Here is a 22019-nt window from a genome sequence, read left to right as displayed (position 1 = left end):
GGCTGATTTTTGTATTTTTAATAGAGATGGGGTTTTACCATGTTGGCCAGGCTGGTCTTGAACTCCTGACCTCAGATGATCCTCCTGCCTTGGTTTTCCAAAGTGCTGGGATTACAGGTATGAGCCACTGGGCCTGGCTGATTTATTTTATTTTAAACTAATATATGGGCCAGATGTGGTGACTCATGCTTGTAATCCCAGCACTTTGGGAGGCTGAAGCAGGAAGATCACTCGAGCCCAGGAATTCAAGATCAGCCTGGCCAACACTGTGAGACCTAATCTCTACTAAAAATAAAATATTAGCCAGCTGTGTCCCACATGCCTGTGGTCCAGCTACTCAGGAGGGAGAGGTGGGAGGATTGCTTAAGCCCGGGAGGCTGGCCTGGGCTAGAGTAAGACTCTGTCTCAAAAACAAAACAAAACCAAAAAAGATATGTGCTTTCTTTTTTAAAAAATAGAGCCAAACAATATAGAAAAAGTCAAACAATATAGGAAACTACAAAGAAGAAAATACCACCGGAAATCACACTATATACTTCCACCATGTGGGAAGCACTTATTCAGGTATCTTTCTTTCATTCTCTGTCCACTTACAGAAATATGCATACAGTTTTTAAAACATGGAGTAATACTCTACCTGTTGTTTCTGGAGTAGTATTGTTGCAGACAGAGTGACATCTTTACACAGCAGATGACTTGATTCTTGGTGGTAAAGCAAGTGATTGGTTATAAGTATGGGGTCTCATCGTATCTAGGTTAACATTTCTTTTCCACTCACTATGTGCCATTGAGTGAGTGATTTAACCCATCTCTCTGTGCCTCAGTTTCCTTATATACAAAAGTGGGGATGATAATATTACCTACGTCAGAGAGTTGGTGTGAAGGTTAAATCAGATCAGATATTTAAGTACTTACTTAAGACAGTACCTGGAACATAGTAAGTACTTACTACATTTTAACTATTGTTCTTAGCTAAATAAGTTTTAACTTCATAGTAACAATAAGGGGTTTTTAAATATACAAGTGGAATCTTTTTAAAAATACTTTTCACCATGATATTTCAAAGCCATTCTTTTAACATAAATTATTACTCTTTTTGCACACACTATGTACATTATCCACTGAAATTAGTATTTGCAGGTAACTATACTGCAAATACTAATTTGTGGAGACCTACTTAAAAACTATCTTGCTGAACACAAGGTACCTTTAAGTGAGACAGTTTTATATGGGCTTCCTTTATAAGACATTAGTCCAACTAAAAATCCATGTTAATTATTAAACCCTTAGGTGTTACAGGAATACCTGACACTGCAGATTGGAAACAGACAGTGTTTGTCTCTCAAGTTAAACCAACAAGCCGGTAGAAAAATGTAGTTATCAAGAAATTTTTAAAACTTCAACCCTTTTTCTCTTATATTTAGTAAAGAGAGTTAAATATCTCCTGTTTTGGCTGACATCTCTAAAACCTGAACAATTGGCTTAAACCTCACTTGGGATTCCTGGTTGCTTGTTTTAGCATGGAGAAACTTGGCGTCCACAGAATCTTTCTTCTGGCTATTTCTCTGACAAAGTGTCTGGAAAGTACAAAACTGCTGGCAGACCTGAAAAAATGTGGTGACTTGGAATGTGAAAGTAAGTTTGCTTCCCCCGCTTCTTCTCCTCCTAAACTGAGGCTCTGAAATGACATAAAATCTTATTGTGGTCATGCATGATAAAAAGGAGTACTGATATCATTGAGAAATATTTGCATTATGAAGCATAGCTTGGTATAAAAAAGAAATGTTGGAAGCAAAGCATTTTGTGATAGTATTTAATACAAATATACAAACAGCAAAAATCAGTCTGCTATAGAAATAGATCAGAAGTTAAAATGATATTAATTCATACCTCAAAAACAAACTAATCAGCCCTTTTACTATTTTTAAAGATAAATCTGGGAGTCTCTGAGCCTATTCTGGCTCAGAAGGCTGCCCCATTAAAAAAAAAAAAAGGATAAATCTACTTGATTCATATAAAAAAAGACATCAGGCTAATTTGATAGTCCTTTATTTATGAAGGCCTTTTACATTTTAGTTTCTGTTTCACACACAGAACTTTCTGATTCTCATGACGTTCCTAAAAAGTGTTCTTATTTCAAACCGTCATGATTTTTTCTTCTAAACTTTATCAAATGTTAATCATTTCTGTGTTATTTATTATGTAAAAATACTGAAACCAGGGTTAGAATATAAATTTTTTATTTATATCATTGAATATAAAGCTTTCTTTACTGTAAATGGAAATTAATTTCCATTCTATTAAGAACTAATTTTCTGTTATTTTATGGTGCAAAATAAATTACACCCCAATATATTAGAGTTGCTTTAAATAAGTTATTTTTCCTTTTGTTTTTATGTTATAATAAATATGTACTTTTTCTCTCTGAGCAAAATCAAGAGTTGCTTTAAATAAATTCTACCTTTTTGTTTTGTTTTTCCGAGACGGAGTGTTGCTCTGTCGCCCAGGCTGGAGTGCAATGGCACGATCTTGACTCACTGCAACCTCCGCCTCACAAGTTCTCCTGTCTCAGCCTCCAGGTGCACACCCAGCTAATTTTTCATATTTTAGTAGAGACAGGATTTCACTGTGTTGCCCAGCCTGAGCTCAGGGAATCCACCTGCCTCAGCCTCCCGAAGTGCTAGAATTACAGGCATGAGCCACTGTGCCTGGCTGTGAGAATTACTTCTAATTTGTAACATGAAAATTAAAAATGGAAAACATTATTAGTATAAACATAAATAATTTATAAGTAATAATTTTGAGTAAACATTCTTCCTTAACTTTTTGGACATATAATGTAATACATAGAGAAGTTTGCTAGATGATGTTTTATTATCATAATAATCTTTTGGCTGGGTGTGATGGCTTGCACCTCTAATCCCAGCACTTTGAGAGGCTGAAGTGGGAGGATCACTTGAGTCCAGGAGTTTGAGACCAGCCTGGGCAACATAGTGAGACCTCATCTCTACAAAAAAATCAAAAAAGTTAGCTGAGCATGGTGGCACAAGCTATAGTCCCAGCTACTAGGGAGACTGAGGTTGGAGGATGGCTTAAACCTGGGAAGTGGAGGCTGCAGTCAGCTATCATTATGCCACTGTACTCTAGCCTGGGCAACAGAACAAGACCCTGCCTCAAAAAAATATATATAAAGAAAAAAAAATCTTTCTTTCCCTCTTTATATTACAACATCATTTTAGTTTCCTTAAGGCCAGACATAGAACCTGAAAAGGGAACATTCAAATTTATAGAAATTTATAATGTTATTTTAACTTTAATTGCATGACAATAAAAATATCTTGTTTTACACATGTCAGTATCATTATAATAGATAATATGGTATGTATATTACTTCATGTGTTGAACTGCTGAATCTGGCATATGTGGCTGTGATTCATTCATAGTTATTGAGGGCCTACTACATGTTGGGTTGGACGGGGGGCAGGTGCTATGCATCTAAGGGGAATAAAATGAGATGTAAGATAAGTTTCTTCCCCTTCAGAAAATTTAATTTTAGTGAACGATGACAAGACAGGTTAAAATGAAACAGTAAATAGTGATGCAGCCTAGTAAGGATAATAGGTAATTTAAAGTTCAGAGAAAGGGCAATCGGAGTAGGTTGGAATAATCAGGCTGCCTCACAGAGGAAGCAGGACATGACTTAAGCATGAAGGGGCAAACAGGTGTCTAGACTGGGGAAAGGACAGAAAGAAAAGCTCAGAATAAGGAAGGAGATTTTGCAGTGAGAAGAACCTCTGAGCAAATCAGGCTCCACTAGGGTTGTGTGACCAATTCTCTGAGCCTTCACTAAAGACTCATTTGTTAGACTGAGATGAAATTATTTACCTCACAGATCTGTTTTGAGGATTTAATAAAATAAAAATATGAGAGCAATTATCATAATGCCTAGAATATGGTAAGTGCCAGGAAGAAAACTGATTATCTTTTTTCCTTTCCTACAGACTAGAGAATGATAATGATACGTTCCAGGGACGATGGATAAACAAGCTTGAGTGTAGCCAAGTCTGTGTGAAGGGATAGGAGGAGGTCCTTTCAAAGAGAGAAAGGGGACCAGGTTATGGACAGCCTTGGATACCAGGCCCAAAGGCTTAGACTCGCTAAGGCTACGTAGGTTTTTGAGGCCATAAATGATATAAAGATATTAGCATTTGGAAACATATAGGATGGATTGAAAGAGAGCAAGATGAAAGGGGAGAAATAACATTTTAATTTAATGTGTGTGTTTTTCTTTACATGTTTTACATAGCTTTAATAAGCAGAGTCTCAGCCATGAGAGATTACAGAGGACCTGACTGCAGATACCTGAACTTCACTAAGGGAGAAGAGATATCTGTTTTTGTTAAACTTGCAGGAGAAAGGGAAGATTTGTGGGCAGGAAGTGTAAGTAACTACTTTTAAAAATTGAATGCAGAATAAATGACCAACTTGCACAAGGATTCCTTTCTTTTCTTTTCTTTTCTTTTCTTTTCTTTTCTTTTCTTTTCTATTCTTTTCTTTGGAAACAGGAAACAGGGCCTGACTCTGTTGCCCAGGCTGGAGTGCAGTGGTGTGATCACAGCTCACTACAACTTCCAACCTCCATGTCCTGAGTTCAAGCCATCCTCCCACCTCAGCCTCCTGAGTAGCTGGGACTACAGGTGTGTGTCACCATGCCCGGCTAATTTTTGTATTCTTGGTAGAGACAGCATTTCACTCTGTTGCCCAGGCTAGTCACGAACTCCTGAGCTAAAGTAATCTGTCTGCCTCGGCCTCCCAAACTTCCAGGATTACAGGTGTGAGCCACCGCACCCAGCCAAGGATACCTGCTTTTCATCTTTAAAGAAACGTTAAGAATTTCAAAACACAGTATATATATTAAAAACCCTTAACATATTTAAACAAACAAAAAATGGTCATGCTCAGTGGTAGTTCCAATATTTCTATAAAAGAGGCTTTTTGGGAAGGCAGTATGGTTGGGATGGAGGGCTAAGAGAATGCCTTGAATTCTTGAATTTATTTTACATAGCATGCATCATTTTTAAAATTAGATTTTTATATTTATTTGGAGGGACTTCATATTATGGGATGGCTAGGCAACCCCAGTCATTTATTGGTGCTGCCAAAGGTCAAGGTTTTTTTTTTTGTTTTGTTTTGTTTTGTTTTTGTTGTTGCTTGTTCGTTTTTTGAGACAAAGTATCACTCTTATTGCCCGGGCTGGAGTGCAGTGGTACAATCTCTGCTCACTGCAACCTCAGCCTCCCAAGTTCAAGCAATTCTCCTGCCTCAGCCTCCTGAGTGGCTGGAATTACAGGAGCATGCCACTACACCTGGATAATTTTTGTATTTTTAGTAGAGATGGGGTTTCACCATGTTGGTCAGGCTGGTCTCAAACTCCTGACCTCAGGTGATCCACCTGCCTTGGCATCCCAAAGAGCTGGGATTACAGGCATGAGCCGCTGCACCCTGCCAATGGTCAAGTTGTAGAGACTGCAAAGTTTTAGTTAATCAGATTAAAAGACATTTCTTTCTGAGCAAATGAAGGGCTGAGTTGTTATTGAAGAGATCCCCAGAAAGGTTGGTAGCCTAGGGAAGCTAGGTGTATAAGTTTTGTTTGTTTGTTTGTTTTTGAGACAGAGTCTCGCTCTGTCACCCAGGCTGGAGTGCAGTGGTGTGATTTCAGCTCACTGCAACCTCTGCTTCCCAGGTTCAAGCGATTCTCCTGCCTCAGCTTCCTGAGTAGCTGGGATTACAGGTGCCTGCCACCACGCCCGACTAATTTTTGTATTTTTAGTTGTGACGGGGTTTCATCATGTTGGCCAGGCTGGTCTGGAACTCCTGACCTCAGGTGATCCACCTGCCTTGGCCTCCCAAAGGGCTGGGATTATAGGTGTGAGCCACCGCACCTGGCCCTACGTGTGTATGTTTTTTATAGAAAAAAATAACAACTCGGGCCAGGTGCGGTGGCTCACACTTGTAATATCAGCACTTTGGGAAGCTAAAGTGGGCGGATCACTTGAGGCCGGGAGTTTGAGACCAGCCTGGACAACATGGCGAAACCTCATCTCGACTAAAAATACAAAAATTATCTGGGTATAGTAGTGCATGCCTGTAAACCCAGCTCCTTGAGAGGCTAAAGTGGGAGGATCGCTTGAGCCTGGACGTAGAGGCTGCAGTGAACCGTGATTGCACCACTGCACTCCAGCCTGGGTTACAAAGTGAGACCCTGTCTCAAAAAAAAACAAAAAACAAACAAAAAAAAAAACAAACAAAAACAAAAACACAAAAAAGACAACCCAGCTGAGAGAGCCTTTTATTTGGCCCAAAGCTTTAGTATGCTGAAATTCCTAGAAGGTTAAATTATCTCTGAATATGTAACATGGGAAAAGTAATGATTAATACTTTCCATTGAAAAAAGGTTTCTCTTTGATTGTATCATTATGGTTTATAATGCAAAGGTGCTATGATAAGTACTTTTACTCCCAAGCTGAACAAACATGATAGACTTGATACGTATATCACTTCCATATTACATATGCACCAGACCTCTTTTTTTGTGTAGCCCCTGTGGTCACTGTTTGAAGAAGCAGATTTTATTTAAAAATTCTCCTTTACCATCAGGGGCTGTAGGACTGGACTTCTAATTGTCACTGGCCAGAATTGCTTGTCTGGCCTCTGCAGTTCTCAACTTTCCCTACTGCTTCTGGTGCCTTTAAAATGCCAGTCTAAGGCCAGGTTTGGTGGCTCATGCCTGTAATCCCAGTGCTTTGGGAAGCTGAAGCAGGAGGAATACTTGAGGCCAAGTGAGACCAGCCTGGGCAGCCTAGCAAGAATACACACACACACACACACACACTCACACAAATTAGTGGGGTGTTTACATGTCTGTAGTCCTAGCTACTTCGGAGGCTGAGGGAGGCTGAGGCAGGAGGACAGCTTGAATCCAGGAGTTAGAGGTTACAGTGAGCTATGATTGCACTGCTGCACTCCAGCCTGGGCAACAGAGCAAGACTCTGTCTCTATTAAAAAACGAAAACGAAAAAACCATCTATGTCTCGAATTCATTGGAAGCATCCAATGCAGCCGTACAAAAAGTGACATCTTAGGTGTCATAAAAGGCAAAGAAAGCATTCTTTTTTATTTACTGTATGTGAACATAATGGTTCCACATAAAAGCAGTGTTTAATGTGTGAAGGCAGGGCGAAGTTTTAGACACATTTACTTTTGTGCATTTGATGTTTAGTTCATGCAGTTAGCTGTTTAAGAAACCACACTATGGACCCACAGGCTGTCAGTTTCCAAATAGTTACAGCTATGGAGAGCTGGACAAATCACAGTTGAGGTACAATGGTGCTGGATTAGAGGACCAAAAGAAATATGTTCTTTAAAACTTCAACAGGGTTAGGAAATGGGCTGAGGGTGGCTGTGTAAAACCTTCACCCTTGGGGGACAATCTGCCTTGCTTGAACTGGGTTAAGAAGGTCTTTGTTATTAAGGTAGCCCCAGAAAAGTAGAATGGAACCAAATCCTCCCTGGAGGACTTGTAGACCTTTACTATCTTGATGAATCCATTTGTGGCCCTTCAGAGTTTACACCACCTGTCTGATTTTAACATCCTGAAAATATTGAATATGTCACTACTCCATCTAGCTTGGCTACCGCCACCATTGCCTTGCCTTTTGATATCCCAGGTCTACTCGTGTAAATCTGCAGTTGAGCTGGACAGGAAAGGTTGTTAAAGAACAGAAAAAGGAATAAAATGAGTAAGTGGAACAGGTTTCCTTCTGAAGTTCGAAACAGCGACATTTTACGATTTGGCTCTTTGTTCCTTAAATAAATGCTCTTCTTTTGAATAACAAAAGAATATGATTTTACTCTCTTTTACATGGAAATTGATAGTCAATGTTTGCGATTTGGAGTAGATGAAAGCCAAGGACATGGGACAAAATTAGGTTCAATAATTATTATTGCTTTGATCATTCTTTCTCGATGATCTTTGTTCTTCATTTTGACAGAAAGGAAAAGAGTTTGGATATTTTCCCAGAGATGCCGTCCAGATTGAAGAGGTGTTCATATCTGAGGAAATTCAAATGTCAACTAAAGTGAGTAAACTCATTCTCAGTTGTTAATTGACTTTAAAATTTCTTGGTTAAAACAGTTTTCCCCGGTATCAGTGCCTATTGGTTATGTACTTTTTATAGTGAATGCATGAAATAGTTGACCTGAGAACTTGCTCTAGGAATAGCTTGAGTATCTGAATAAAATTAATTAAGACAAATTTGGTGACAGTAAAAGATTTTGCTTTCTGAAAAATTAACAGACAGGCAGTAGAGTGTAGTTGTTAAGAGCATGGATTCTGGAGATGGACTGAGTTCAAAGTCTGACTCAACTACTTACAAGCTATGTGGCCTGGTATGCCTCAGTTTCCTTATCTGTAAAATGGAGGTGCTGAGTATAATACAGTGGTTCACGTATATTGAAGAATAAATGAGTATATGTAAAGTACGTAGAAGAGCACTAAGTGCTCAGTAATTGTTAGTTATTATTACTAATGCTATTGTCTTACTAAGATAAAAGTTTATTTTCCACCACACTCCTTAGTCTCCTATCTGCACATCCTCTTTTGCTGTTGGAGTTTTTCATGAGCATGATAATGTTGGGCTTCAAGGGAATCAGGAGGTGACTTTTCAATTAATAAACTTGGTTAGCCCGTTTAATTCAGATTCTAGCTTAAGCCAATTTACCTTAAATGAGGTCAGTGAGAAGGGAGTCTATCTAGTTAAACAAACTGCCTATTTTCTGGCTCTTTCCCATCACAAACTCTGGGATTAGCTATCTATTTACTGTATAATAATTGGTCCTGTCAGTTCTATTTCTAAAATATATCTGGAGTATATTGTCTTCTCTTCAATTCCATTTTCACTATCGCCCTAATTCAAGGCACTATCATCTCTTGGTTGGAACGCAGTGGTACAATCAAACTGTACTACAGCCCAGAATTCCTGGGGCTCAAGCAATCCTCCCGTCTCAGCCTCACCAATGGTTGGGACTACAGGTGTGCCACCACAAGTGGCTTCATCTATTGATTAGAATACTACAATAGCCTTCTAACTATACTCCTTGTCTATACTTTTGCCCTCTTTCAATCCATTCTCCAAACAATAATGAATCTTGTAAAAACAAAAAATCAGATGATATCATTCCTTTAAAGCCCTTTAGTGGCTTTTCACTGGACCTGGAATAAAACCCAGACTTCTTGCCCTGGCTTCACAGTCCCACATGATCTGCTCCTGCCTCCTTTGCTGACTCTGTCTCTGGTGCCATTCTCACGTCACTCACCACGATCCTGGCCAATCTGGACTTTTGACTGTTCTTAGAACATGCCAAGCTCTTTCCCAGCCCGGGGACCCAAACAGGCTATCTCTTCTGGTTGGAATGCTTTCCCCAAACACTTCACTTGGCTAGTTCTTTCTTATCCTTTAGGCCCGAGATTAAACATCAGTGCCTCCTAGGAAACTTTTGGAAGCAAAGGATATGTTTTAATATCTGGATTGTGGTGATGGTAACACAAATGTATACATTTGTTCAAATGCATACATTCATTATATGCAGTTTATGTATACCAATTATACCTCAATAAAACGGAAATGAAAGTATGTTGAGTTTGAAAATTAAAAATAAAAACCAGAGTCTTGGAGAGGCCTTCCATGATGATTCTAAAGGAATTGTTGCTTCTTAATCACAGTTTTCTGTTTGTTTCCTTCATAGCACTTATTGCAATTTTTTTTTCTTTTTCTTTTTTGAGATGGAGTCTCGCCTCTTATTTATTGCCCAGGCTGGAGTACAATGGCACAATCTCTGCTCACTGCAACCTCCATCTCCTGGGTTCAAGTGATTCTCCTGCCTCAGCCTTCCAAGTAGCTGGGATTACAGGGGCCTGCCACCACGCCCAGCTAATTTTTGTATTTTTAGTAGAGACAGGGGTTTCACCACGTTGGTCAGGCTGGTCTCGAACTCCTGACCTCAAGTGATCCACTGGTCTTGGCCTCCCAAAGTGCTGGAATTACAGGTGTGAGCCACCGCACCCGTCCTCATTTATTGCAATTTACAATTCGTTTTTTCTATTGTTTACTGCAGAATCCCAGCACCTAGCACAGTGCCAGGCATAAAGTAAGTGCACAGATGCCCCAAATTCTTATGTCAAGTTCCCTGGGAGACAGATATTGAAACAAGTCTTTGCATCCAAGAAGTTTGCTGGGTAGTTTGGGAATAGCACCTGTGAAGGAACAAAAGTAAAAGCAGGACTTGGCTGGGCACAGTGGCTCATGCCTGTAATCTCAGCACTTTGGGAGGCCGAGACAAACAAACCAACAAAAACAACGAAAAAGAAAAAGAAAAAAGAAGCATGACTGGGCAGACAGAGAAGTTGAATTGTGATGTAGTTGCAGTGAAGGTCTCAGCTGATTTCCTAAGGAGCTCTGGAGCTGGAATGGCCCTTCAGAGTTGTCTTTAATAGAGAGAGAGGCAAGACAATTGGACCTTTTATCCCCACATTTCTGGTTGTGTTTGGAATACTGTGACTTTGGGCTGGGATATGGGAGTATTTACTAGAGATAGTTACTATTCTAAATGCTTGACTTATTTAATCCTCACAACACCTCGGTAGAATAGGTACTGTCATTATCCCTGGAGGATTCAAGGAGGAAAGTTCTCTCTGAAAGTCAGATGAAAAGTCAACTTGCAAAAGGAAGATTAATACATCAAAAGGCATACAAATTTATTTGATCACAATTTTACGTGACACAGGAACCTTCAGAATGGAGAACCAGGCTGGGCGTGGTGGCTCATACCTGTAATCCCAGCACTTTGGGAGGCCAAGGCAGGTGGATCACCTGAGATTAGGAGTTCGAGACCAGCCTGACCAATATGGTGAAACCACATCTCTACTAAGAATACAAAAATTAGCGAGGCGTGATGGTGTGCGCCTGTTTTCCCAGCTACTTGGGAGGCTGAGACAGGAGAATTGCTTGAACCCGGGAGGCAGAGGTTGCAGTGAGTGGAGATCATGCCACTGCACTCCAGACTGGGCGACAGAGCAAGACTCTGTCTCAAAAAAACAAACAAACAAAAAAGAATGAAGACCCAAAGATACAAAGGAAACTGTCCATTTTTATGCTTAGCTTCAATAACGTATGGATAGCCATGTAGAGATATGACTGAACAAAAAGGGTATGATCTAATTCAGTAGACTGAGTGGGGGAACCCAGAAAGACCTGTCTGTCTAGATTCTCCTTGGCTTTGCTGAGCATGCATTGCATCTTTCTGGTTATAGGGCAGGGCCTTCCCTGGAATGCCGGTCTTATGCCCTACAATCAAACAAGGTAGGTCAGAGAATTTATGAATAGCTTTGCATAGAAAAGAGGAGGAAACATTAGAGTAATAATTTTAGATTATATGGCAAGCTTTGGAGAAAAGGGGTTCTTGTTTCTATGAGCTGCCTTGGGAAAGCGGGATTCTACTTTCTATGACTAGCCTCGGGGAAAAATGAGACTGAGAGGTGGAGAATAGGAGAAGTTCAGAGAAGAATTTTGCTTCTGATGTCTTCATTTTGGGGGTATTTCTGAGCCCCAACATCCCCATCTTACAGATGAAGGCGGCTGAGGCATAGAAAGATCATAAAATTCAACCAAGGTCACAGAGGTAGTAGATGGCAGGGTTGGGCATTGAACCCAAAGGGTTTGACTCCAGAGTCTGTTCTTAATCATGTACTAGACTGTAGTGCCAAGTATATATTGTAAAATTGCAATTCTGAAGCTTATTCTTTAAAAAATCTGAACTTTATCTTCATTTCATAATGGTAGTATCCAAAGGCAGCTCACGTCACTGTTTCTAACATTCAGATTTAAAAAAAAGTCTTCATCATGTTTCTTCTTAATGATTTGGTTGTTCTGTGAGATGGACAAGTAGATCCTCACTTCCATTGGCTGTATGCAATATCTCAATAAATGAAGCCAAATTGTTTCAGTGCAACTTTTTTTTTTTTTTTAAATAGGATCTAACTCTGTTGCCCAGGCTGGAGTGTAGTGGCACAATTATAGCCCACCGGAGCCTCAACCTCCCAGGCTCAAGTGATCTTCCCACTTCAGCCTCCAGAGTAGCTGGGACTACAGCACATGCCACTATGCCTGGCTAATTTGTGTGTGTGTGTGTGTGTTTTTTTTTTTTTTGTACTGAGTTTCTCCATGTTGCCCAGGCTGTTTATAAATTCCTGGGCTCAAGCAGTCTGCCCACCTCAGCCTCCCCAAATGCTGGGATTACAGGCGTGGGCCACCGCACCTAGCTAATTTTTTTTTTTTAAGACAGGATCTTGCCCTGTTGCTCAGGCTGGAATGAAGTGGTGCAACCATGGCTCACTGCAGCCTTGACCTCCTGGGCTCAAGTGCTCCTCCTGTCTTGGTCTCCCAAAGTGCTGGGATTACAGGCATGAGCCACTGTGTCCAGCCTTTTGGTGCAATTTTTAACCAGGTTTTCATGCTTTAGAGCAGAGGTCCAATCGTTTGGCTTCCCTGGGCCACACTGGAAGAAGAAGAATTGTCTTCTGCCACACATAAAATACACAGACACTAATATAGCTGATGAGCTAAAAAGAAATATTGCAAAAATAATCCCATAATATTTTTTAAAAGTTTATGAATTTTGTTGGGCCACATTCAAAGCCATCCTAGGCTGCATGCAGCCTGTAGGCTGCAGGTTGGACAAACTTGCTTTAGAGTCTCTGGTCTGTCTGAGATATAACCATATGCTGTGAAATTCCCCCTCTATCTTGGTCAATGTTGTGCTGCTATAACAGAATACCAGAGACTGGATAACTTATAAAGAAAATAAATTTATTTCTCACAGTTCTGAAGGCTGAGAAGTCTTCTTGTTGCAACGTCTCATACTGGGAGGCAAGATGGGGAAAAAAGCTGGAGAGAGAGAGCAAGACAGGTGCTGAACTAGTGGTCCTTTTATAAGGGACCCCACTCCTGTGATAATAAGCCTGCTCACGCAGTAATGGCATTAATCCTACTCATTCTGCCCTTATGGACTGATCACCTCTCACCAGGCCTCATCTGTCAACAATATTGCACTTGGGATTAAGTTTCCAATATATGGTTTTTGGGGACACAGTCAAACCATAGAACCCTACCTCAAATCACTGCAAAGATGTATGTGTTCAGTCAGTGTGTTCTTAGGAGGTGCAAAATGTTGTGGATATGCATGCGTTTTCATGAGATTTTGTTTGCAGAATACACTGAAAGCATTGATTGTCTCTGCTTCTCAAAAATTCCAACTATTTGAAATAAATTTTATTTATTTATTTTTTTGAGACGGAGTCTTACTCTGTTACCCAAGCTGAAATGCAGTTGTGCGAACTTGTCTCACTGCAACCTCTGCCTCCTGGGTTCAAGCAATTCTCCTGCTTCAGCCTCCCGAGAAGCTGGGACTATAGGTGACCACCACCATGCCTGGCTAATTTTTGTATTTTGTAGTAGAGATGGAGTTTCGCCATGTTGGCCAGGCTGGTCTCGAACTCCTGAGCTCAGGCAATCCACTCACCTGAGCCTCCCAAAGTGCTGGGATTACAGGCGTGAGCCACCATGCCTGGCCCCAAAATTTCAACTATTTAATAACAAATCAATCATAATGGGCCTGGTGTGGTGGCTCACATCTGTAATCCCAGTGCTTTGGGAGGCTGAGGTGGGATGATTGCTTGAGGCCATAAGTTCAAGAGCAGCCTGGGTAAAATAGCGAGACTCCATTTTCGCAAAAGATTCTTTCAATTAGCTGGGTATAATATCAGCTACTTTGGAGGCTGAGGAGGGAGGTTCACTCGAACCCTGGAATTCAAGCAAGCTGTGAGCTGTGCTCCACCCTGGACAGCAGAGCAACACCCTGTCTCTAAAAACAAACAAACAAAGAAACAAAAAACCGTAATGTAAAAGGTTTTTCATTTAGGTTTACATATTTAGCCTCGAAGTCAGTTGTGATACAAGTGTTTGAGTTTTTGCTCTGCTCTTGAGCTAGTCATGTGTTTTGGGAAAATCACAGTCATCCTTTTTACTTCTTTTTTCTTTTTTTTTTTTTGAGACAGAGTCTCTCTCTGTCCCCCAGGCTGGAGTGCGGTGGCACGATCTCAGCTCACTGTAAGCTCCACCTCCTGGGTTCACGCCACTCTCCTGCCTCAGCCTCCCAAGTAGCTGGGACTACGGGTGCCTGCCACCACGCCTGGCTAATTTTTTGTATTTTTAGTCAGGACAGGGTTTCACCGTGTTAGCCAGGATGGTCTCGATCTCCTGACTTCATGATCCGCTTGCCTCAGCCTCCCAAAGTGCTGGGATTACAGGTGTGAGCCACCATGCATGGCCCACAGTCATCCATTTTAAATGACTCAGGGAGAAACAAGGAGCTCTAGTACATTCATGTTAATCATATGTATATTTTTTCCTTTTAGGAATCTGACTTTCTTTGTCTTCTTGGAGTAAGTTACACATTTGACAATGAAGATAGTGAATTAAACAGTGATTATGGTGAAAATATATATCCTTATGAAGAAGATAAAGATGAAAAATCTAGTATATATGAAAGTGATTTTCAGCTAGAACCTGAATTTTATGCAACTTACGAAAGTACTTTATATGAAGACCAATTTCCAGCATTAGAGGCTCCTGAAGATATCGGAAGTACCAGTGAATCAAAAAACTGGGAAGAAGTAGTTGTTGAAAGTGTGGAACAGGATCATATTCCAGAAGTGCGTGTCCCACCATCTTCAGCTGTGCCTGGAGTCAAAGAATGGTTTGGATTGAGAAGAGAACAAGCTGAAGAGAAGGCGTTTGAATCAGTTATTGAACCTGTACAAGAAAGCTCATTTCGAAGTAGAAAAATAGCAGTGGAAGATGAAAATGACCTAGAGGAATTAAATAATGGTGAGCCTCAAACAGAACATCAGCAAGAATCTGAATCAGAAATTGATTCAGTGCCAAAGACGCATTCTGAACTAGCATCTGAGTCAGAGCACGTTCCCAAACCTCAACCCACTGGTTGGTTTGGTGGTGGATTTACAAGTTATTTAGGTTTTGGAGATGAGGATACAGGGCTTGAATTATTAGCTGAAGAAAGCAATTCACCACTACAAGATTTTCCCAATTCCATATCATCTGATAAAGAAGACACAGTTCCATGTACAGAAATATTAACAGAAAAAAAAGACACAATCACTAATGATAGCTTGAGTCTCGAACCAAGTTGGTTTGATTTTGGTTTTGCTATGCTAGGCTTTGCATATGCCAAGGAAGACAAAGTTATGTTAGATGACAGGAAAAATGAAGAAGATGGTGGGGCAGGTGAACATGAATATCCTCTAACAAGTGAATTAGACCCTGAAAAAAAACAAGAAATAGCAATGATACAAATTATGGAAACAGAAGATCAAATAGACAAGAAACCAGTCTTAAAAAAAACAGATGAATCTGATACCATACCATATTTGAAAAAGTTCTTGTATAATTTTGACAACCCTTGGAACTTCCAGAACACTCCAAAGGAAACAGAATTGCCATTTCCCAAACAGATACTGGATCAAAATAATGTAATTGAAAATGAAGAAACTGAAGAATTTTCCATTGATAATTATCCCACAGATAATACAAAAGTTATGATGTTCGAAAGTTCATACAGTCTGTCAGGTTGGTATGAAAATATTTATATTAGAATTTATTTTATTTTTAAACATAATTTATTTTTAAAAGTGCAAATCAGATGAAAAAGTCCAGGAATCTGCATTTTTCAAAATAACTTAGCTCTTTCTTTTTTTTCTTTTTTTTTTTTTGAGACAGAGTTTCACTCTTGTTGCCCAGGCTGGAGGTAATGGTGTGATCTCAGCTCATCACAACCTCCACCTACCAGGTCCTGGTTCAAGCAGTTCTCCTGCCTCAGCCTCCTGAGTAGCTGGGATTACAGGCACACACCACCACACCCAGCTAATTTTTGTATTTTTAGTAGAGACGGGCTTTCACCATGTTGGCCATTCTGGTCTCGAACTCCTGACCTTGTGATCCGCCCACCTCAGCCTCCCAAACGCTGTGATTAAAGGCGTGAGTCACCATGCCCGGCTCAAAATACTTAGCTCTTTCATCAATTTCTGGTTTACTCTGGAATTTAGATCTTAATATTATAAAATAAAATCTCAACAGAAAAACAATGACTAGAGATCTAAAGATGTTCCAAGAAAATCTTATTTTATAATAAATTTTAATTTTTATCAAAATATTGTATGTAAATAGTTTAAAATTTGAAATAGTGCTAAGGCTTTTTTTTTTTTTTGACAATAGCAATGTCTGTTCCCTCCATCTACCTCCACTCCCACTGCTTTCCCAGAGACAATAATTTTTTTTTTGTTTTTAAAGCAGTATCTTTTTAGTATTTAAGAGTTTTCTAAATCGAATCTTTATACTGTTCTGCTTTGATTGCCCTATTTTAGACAATGTCTATTGACTTTCTATTCTGGTAGGTGTGGATTTTCTCATTCACATTCACTTTTTAGCCCAATAACACCTTCCCAATACAACTATATTTGAATGGTTTTCTTAGAAACCTAAGCTAAGAGAAACTTTTTTTTTTTTTTTTTTTTTTTTTTTTTGAGACAGGGTCTCATTTTATCATCTAAGCTGGAGTGCAGTGGCATGATCTCAGGTCACTACAGCGTCGACCTCCTGGGCTCATGCAATTCTCTCACCTTTGCCTCCCAAGTAGCTGGGACTATGGGCGCGTGCCACCATGACCGCTAATTTTTGCATATTTGTAGAAGCAGGGTTTCATTATATTGCCCATGCTGGTCTCGAACTCCTGAGCTCAAGCGATCTGCCCCACTCAGCCGCCCAAACTGCTATGATTACAGGTGTGAGCCATTATGCCCGGCCAACTAAGGGAAACTTTAATTAAATAGTTTTGATTCCTAAATTAGATCTTATTCTAGGTCTGTAGATTTGCTTTTCCTAAGAAGGACTATGATAACAAGAGTTTTCTTTTGTTTTTGTTCTGAGACAAGGTTTCACCCTGTCACCTACGCTAGAGTGCAGTGGTGTGATCACAGTTCACTGCAGCCTCAACCTCCAGGGCTCAATCTATCCCTTGACCTTAGCCTCCTGAGTAGCTGGGACGACAAGTGTGCACCACTACACCCAGCTAATTTATTTTTATATGTTGTGGAGATGGAGTCTCCTTATGTTGTCCAGGCTGGTCCCAACTCCTAGGCTCAAGGGATCCTCCCACTTCAGCCTCTCAAAGTGCTGGGAATACAGGCATGAGCTACTGTGCCCAGCTGATAACAAGGGTTTCCTTTAAGTGTCAATGTAATAAGAAAACTCAAGCAAAAAAAGGGAAAAAGTTTTCAACTTTCTCCCTCAAGTCCCTCAATTCTGAGAGTTCAACAGAGGGCAACAGAAGAGAGCAGAATATAAGATAATACTTTCAGATCTAGATGTCCAGGTATCTAGCAGCTCCTATGATTAAAAACATGTGGATTGTATTTTAAGTAGAAAATTTTATAATACGACTTTTCCACATCTCCATCCTTATGACTCTGTGATGGACAGAATATAAACGCAGCAAATATTGACCAATAATACAAAAACAATTAAACCCTAGAATGACAGAAAACCTTTCACAGGAAGAGGGCAACAAACTCAGAAGGAAACACATTTCCATTAGAACCAGGTGATTTTTTTGAGTTTCCAGAACTGTATGTAATACCTTAACATTCCCTAAAATGGGAGCTCTCTACTCAACATCCTCAACCAACATATAGATACTTAGATTCTAACCCTTTTCCAAATGAGAAAAGTGCAGGTGTGATGCTTTTTATGACTAAAAAGCTTAGAGACCTTTTTAGGTTGTTAAAGGCTAATTAAAAGGTAAATTCTCTTGTTCTAAACTTGTTAGATCCTAAAGGAATATTTAAGAAAAGGCAGATCTACAACAAAACAATATTAGATACAGAAATCCAGATGATTCCAAAGATTGACATATAAAAATATTTTAGAGCACAATCATAGAAACTCCAGGAATTCAAAGGGATTTCACAAAAAAATCATTTTTGTAAATTTTATTTAGCTGGGAGTGTTGGTGTGCTCCTATAGTCCCAGCTACTTGGAAGGCTGAGGTGGGAGATCACTTGAGGCTAGATGTTCGAGGCTGGCCTGGACAACACAGTGACACTTTCTCTCTGAAGAAAATATTGGCGGGGTGTGGTGGCTCACACCTATAATCCCAGCACATTGAGAAGCCGAGACAGACAGATTACCTGAGGTCAGGAGTTCGAGACCAGCCTAGCCAACATGATGAAACCCCGTCTCTACTAAAAATACAAAAATCAGCCGGGCATAGTGGTGTGCCCCTGTAATCCCAGCTACTCGGGAGGCTGAGGCATGAGAACCATTTGAACGCGGGAGGCAGAGGTTGCAGCGAGTTGAAATTGCAAAACTGTACTCCAGCCTGGGCAATAGAATGAGACTCAGTCTCATATATATATATATATACACACAAACATATATATATATTTAAAATTTATCATTTCATATAGAGATACTGGAAGAATTTCTAAAATTGGTAAATGGTTAAATGAAAATAGGATGTTGCTGCAATTTTAACTAGTTTTGAGGAACTTTTATGAAAATATTCAGAAATTCTTTTAAATTTCAGAAAAAAAGATGTCATTCATTAACAAAGTGGGTTATTCCAAAACACTACAATATTAAATAAAAATTGAATGAAAAACAACCTGAGATCATGCAAAAATTTGTTTTTAAAAAAGCATCCTAAAAGAGAGATTTCTATAAAGCCACAGGCCCTATTTTCTGGATATTAGAGAAAGGATTAAACAGCAAATCTTTTCAGATTTCAACAACTCTTTCAGGGAATAACAAATGAAAACTTGCTGTAATTATAGTGCATAAGCAAGATGAATCACTGATCTTGAATCTGTGTTTGTGAAAGGCTCAGACTTGAGATAACCACATTTACAGAAAACTAACATATTGATTTAGGAATTTACAAAACAGGTAAATTAGGGAACAGTTATTTATATTACAACGTGAATAACGAATTTACAAAAGGATTCCAATTGTGCATACTTAAATAATGAGTTTCCCAAGTATAGTTAAATATTTAAAATTATTATTTTATTTGACTTAAAATTCTGCTAATAAGCAATAATAAAGAAAAGCATATCCATATTTAATGTGAATCTTAAAACTTAGGTTTAATTGTGTAAATAATACCTAAAAATATAATTAAATATGAAAATGGAATAGGGAATATTCATTTTTCTTATTATATATTTATTTCAAATGCCGTTTAAAACATTTTAAAATAATCAATATAGTTACGTATAAATTTGAGTATATTTATTGAATAATCCTTTTATTCTTATAGCATTAAACGTTTTTGTAGATCACTATTTGAGTCCTGTATGTACAATAATCCCTTTGAATTCAGACTCCTGATTTGAATGCTTTTAAGTATTATTATCCACAGGTGCTATTACTAAATTACTGATATGTGTTTGCTCAATTGGGACTTTCATCTTTTAAACAATGATAAATAAATGACAGTGTCAAAGTGCTATGTTAAGACTCATAAGCTCAAAGAGCAAAATTAGACATTGAACAATTCACTTCCTACTCTTTATTATTGTTTTTCAGGACCACACTGATACTTTTTTTTAGACATTACACCTTCTGGTTAACAAATGCATACATAGCGGGAACAAAATCTGAAGGGAATCTATGTGTTGCCTTATTCTTAGTCATATGCTTATATAGTACCACAGAATTGTTGACAATTATGTTAGTTTTATGGTTTTTTTTAAAAAGTAATTTTTAGGACAAAAAGGCATGTAGAGAATAGGATTACATATAGCTTTTGTAATTCTTCCTTGGCTGAGGAATAAAGAAAAGGCTATGTAGTATAAAAGCCCCCTAAAAGATGTCTATATCTTAACCCCCAGACCCTGAGAATATGTTACTTTACATGGTGGAAAGGACCTTGCAAATGTGATTAGGGACCTTGAAATGGAGAGATTATCCTTGTGTGTCTAATATAATTACAAGGCTCCTTATAAGAGGAACGTAGGTGTATCAGAGTAAGAGAGACAGAAATTAGAAGATGCTACACTGCTGGCTTTGAAAATGGAGGGTGGGGCCATGTGTCAAGGAACGCAGGAGGCCTCTAGAAAGTAGAAAAAGCAAGGAAATGGATTCTGCTCTAGAGCCTCCTGAAGGAATGCAGCCTTGCCAACTTCAACACCTTGGTTTTAGAATTTCTGACTTCCAGAACTCTAAGAGGATACATTTGCATTGTTTAAACCACCAAGTTTTGGTAATTTATCTTACTAGCAATAGAAAGGTAACACAGGATACAATTTATGTTTTAGTGTATCCTTTCTTTAACGAAGTATCATAATGACCTACAAAAGTTCAGAAAAAAGACCTGCCTAGAAAACAAACGGGGAGCCCTCAACAAAGCAAGTATTTGGGAAAAACACATTTCTTTTTATTTATTTGTAGATATGGTCTCTAACATAGAGTTACCTATGAGAATTCACAAAGAAGTACATTTCAAACCCTCATCTTCTAAAGATAGTGATGAAAATTCAAAACCATCAGTAGACACTGAAGGGCCTGCTCTGGTTGAGATAGACAGATCTGTGGAAAACACCCTGCTAAATAGTCAGATGGCTTCAACTGATAATTCTTTGTCTTCTCAAAATTATATTTCTCAAAAAGGTAAGAAGCAGGTTATTTATTCTCTAATGCATCATTTAAGGAAGAAATTAGAATCAGAAGTTATATAACATCACGTTAACATATTTTTATTTATAAATCAACAGAAGATGCTTCTGAGTTTCAGATTCTGAAATACTTATTCCAAATTGATGGTTATGATTTCATGAATTCTGCCTTTTCATCCATTGTAATTCTTACAGAAACGGTAAGTTTGCCTTTTAAACCTTTTGCAATAATTTTACCTATTTTGTTAAATATAAGAGTGGCTACAAAATATGTTTGAATGAATCCTCCCTGTATAATGTTTATGTAATATTTCTCTTTCCATGACATCTTACCTGTAAGATTTCTGTTTATATGAATGTTTTGTCAAATGGATATTGATTTTTAAAAACATTTCCCTAAGCTTTGTTGATGTTGACCTTGAGCAGTGTTTGCTTTTTACCTCACCCTCCCCATTTTTCAAATTAGGGAAAATTATGTACGAAATAAGTTAACTCAGGAATAATAGGAACTAGAGATAGGTATGGTGGCGTGTGTCTGGAGTTCCCACTACTTAGGAGGCTGAGGCAGGAAGAGCTTTTGACTGAATGTAACAAAGAGAATAAAAGGGAAGAGTGAGCCCAAAGGTTTGAGACCAGTCTGAGCAACGTAGCTAGACCTTATCTCTAAAAAAAAAAAAAAAAAAACCGAAAATGAAAAGCAACTTGTTTGTATTCAATTGAGAATTGTAACCTCAAAATGGTATAATGTAGGAGTACAAAAGCAACTAAACTATCAAAATTTAACCAAACTGTAACTGAAATTCCAAATTCTATTCACTTTTTCACTTGTTGTAAATTTTACTATTAAATGAGATATTGCAAAAGGACTAGCTGTACTTGGCATATAAGAGGCCTTTTACAAATGTTGCTTTTCTCATGTATCGCTATGATAGAAATAATTGAGGAAGCGCTTTTATCTTCTTATTTATATTCTAAGCTGAAATTAATAGTGGTTGTTTTCAAGGAGCTCACTCTAGTTGGAGGACACATATAAAAAAGTAATAATTTTAATGTAGTGCTATAATAGTCACAGGGTGCTACTGATATGCAGGAGTAGCTGCCTAGTAGATTGATTGGGAGGGTTAGGTAGAGAGGGTGGGGAGAAGGAGCCTGGGAG

General features: G+C 38.7%; 1 protein-coding gene across 1 annotated transcript; it reads left to right on the top strand.

The window, feature by feature from the left end:
- The first annotated feature begins 1315 nt into the window (after positions 1–1315).
- On the top strand, positions 1316–21531 carry LOC115897512 (melanoma inhibitory activity protein 2-like). The gene is made up of 6 exons (XM_030930585.1): positions 1316–1635; positions 4307–4440; positions 8052–8138; positions 14531–15761; positions 20640–20858; positions 20963–21531. Exons 1-6 carry the CDS (start codon positions 1521–1523, stop codon positions 21139–21141), a joined length of 1965 nt encoding a protein of 654 aa, XP_030786445.1. The 5' UTR covers positions 1316–1520; the 3' UTR covers positions 21142–21531.
- The last annotated feature ends 488 nt before the right edge of the window (positions 21532–22019 follow it).

This window comes from Rhinopithecus roxellana, chromosome 5 (genome assembly GCF_007565055.1).
Source record: "Rhinopithecus roxellana isolate Shanxi Qingling chromosome 5, ASM756505v1, whole genome shotgun sequence".
In the NCBI taxonomy this organism is placed as follows: Eukaryota; Metazoa; Chordata; class Mammalia; order Primates; family Cercopithecidae; genus Rhinopithecus; species Rhinopithecus roxellana.
The sequence above is the reverse complement of the archived record's forward strand: the minus strand, read 5'-3'. Positions and strand labels throughout refer to the sequence as shown.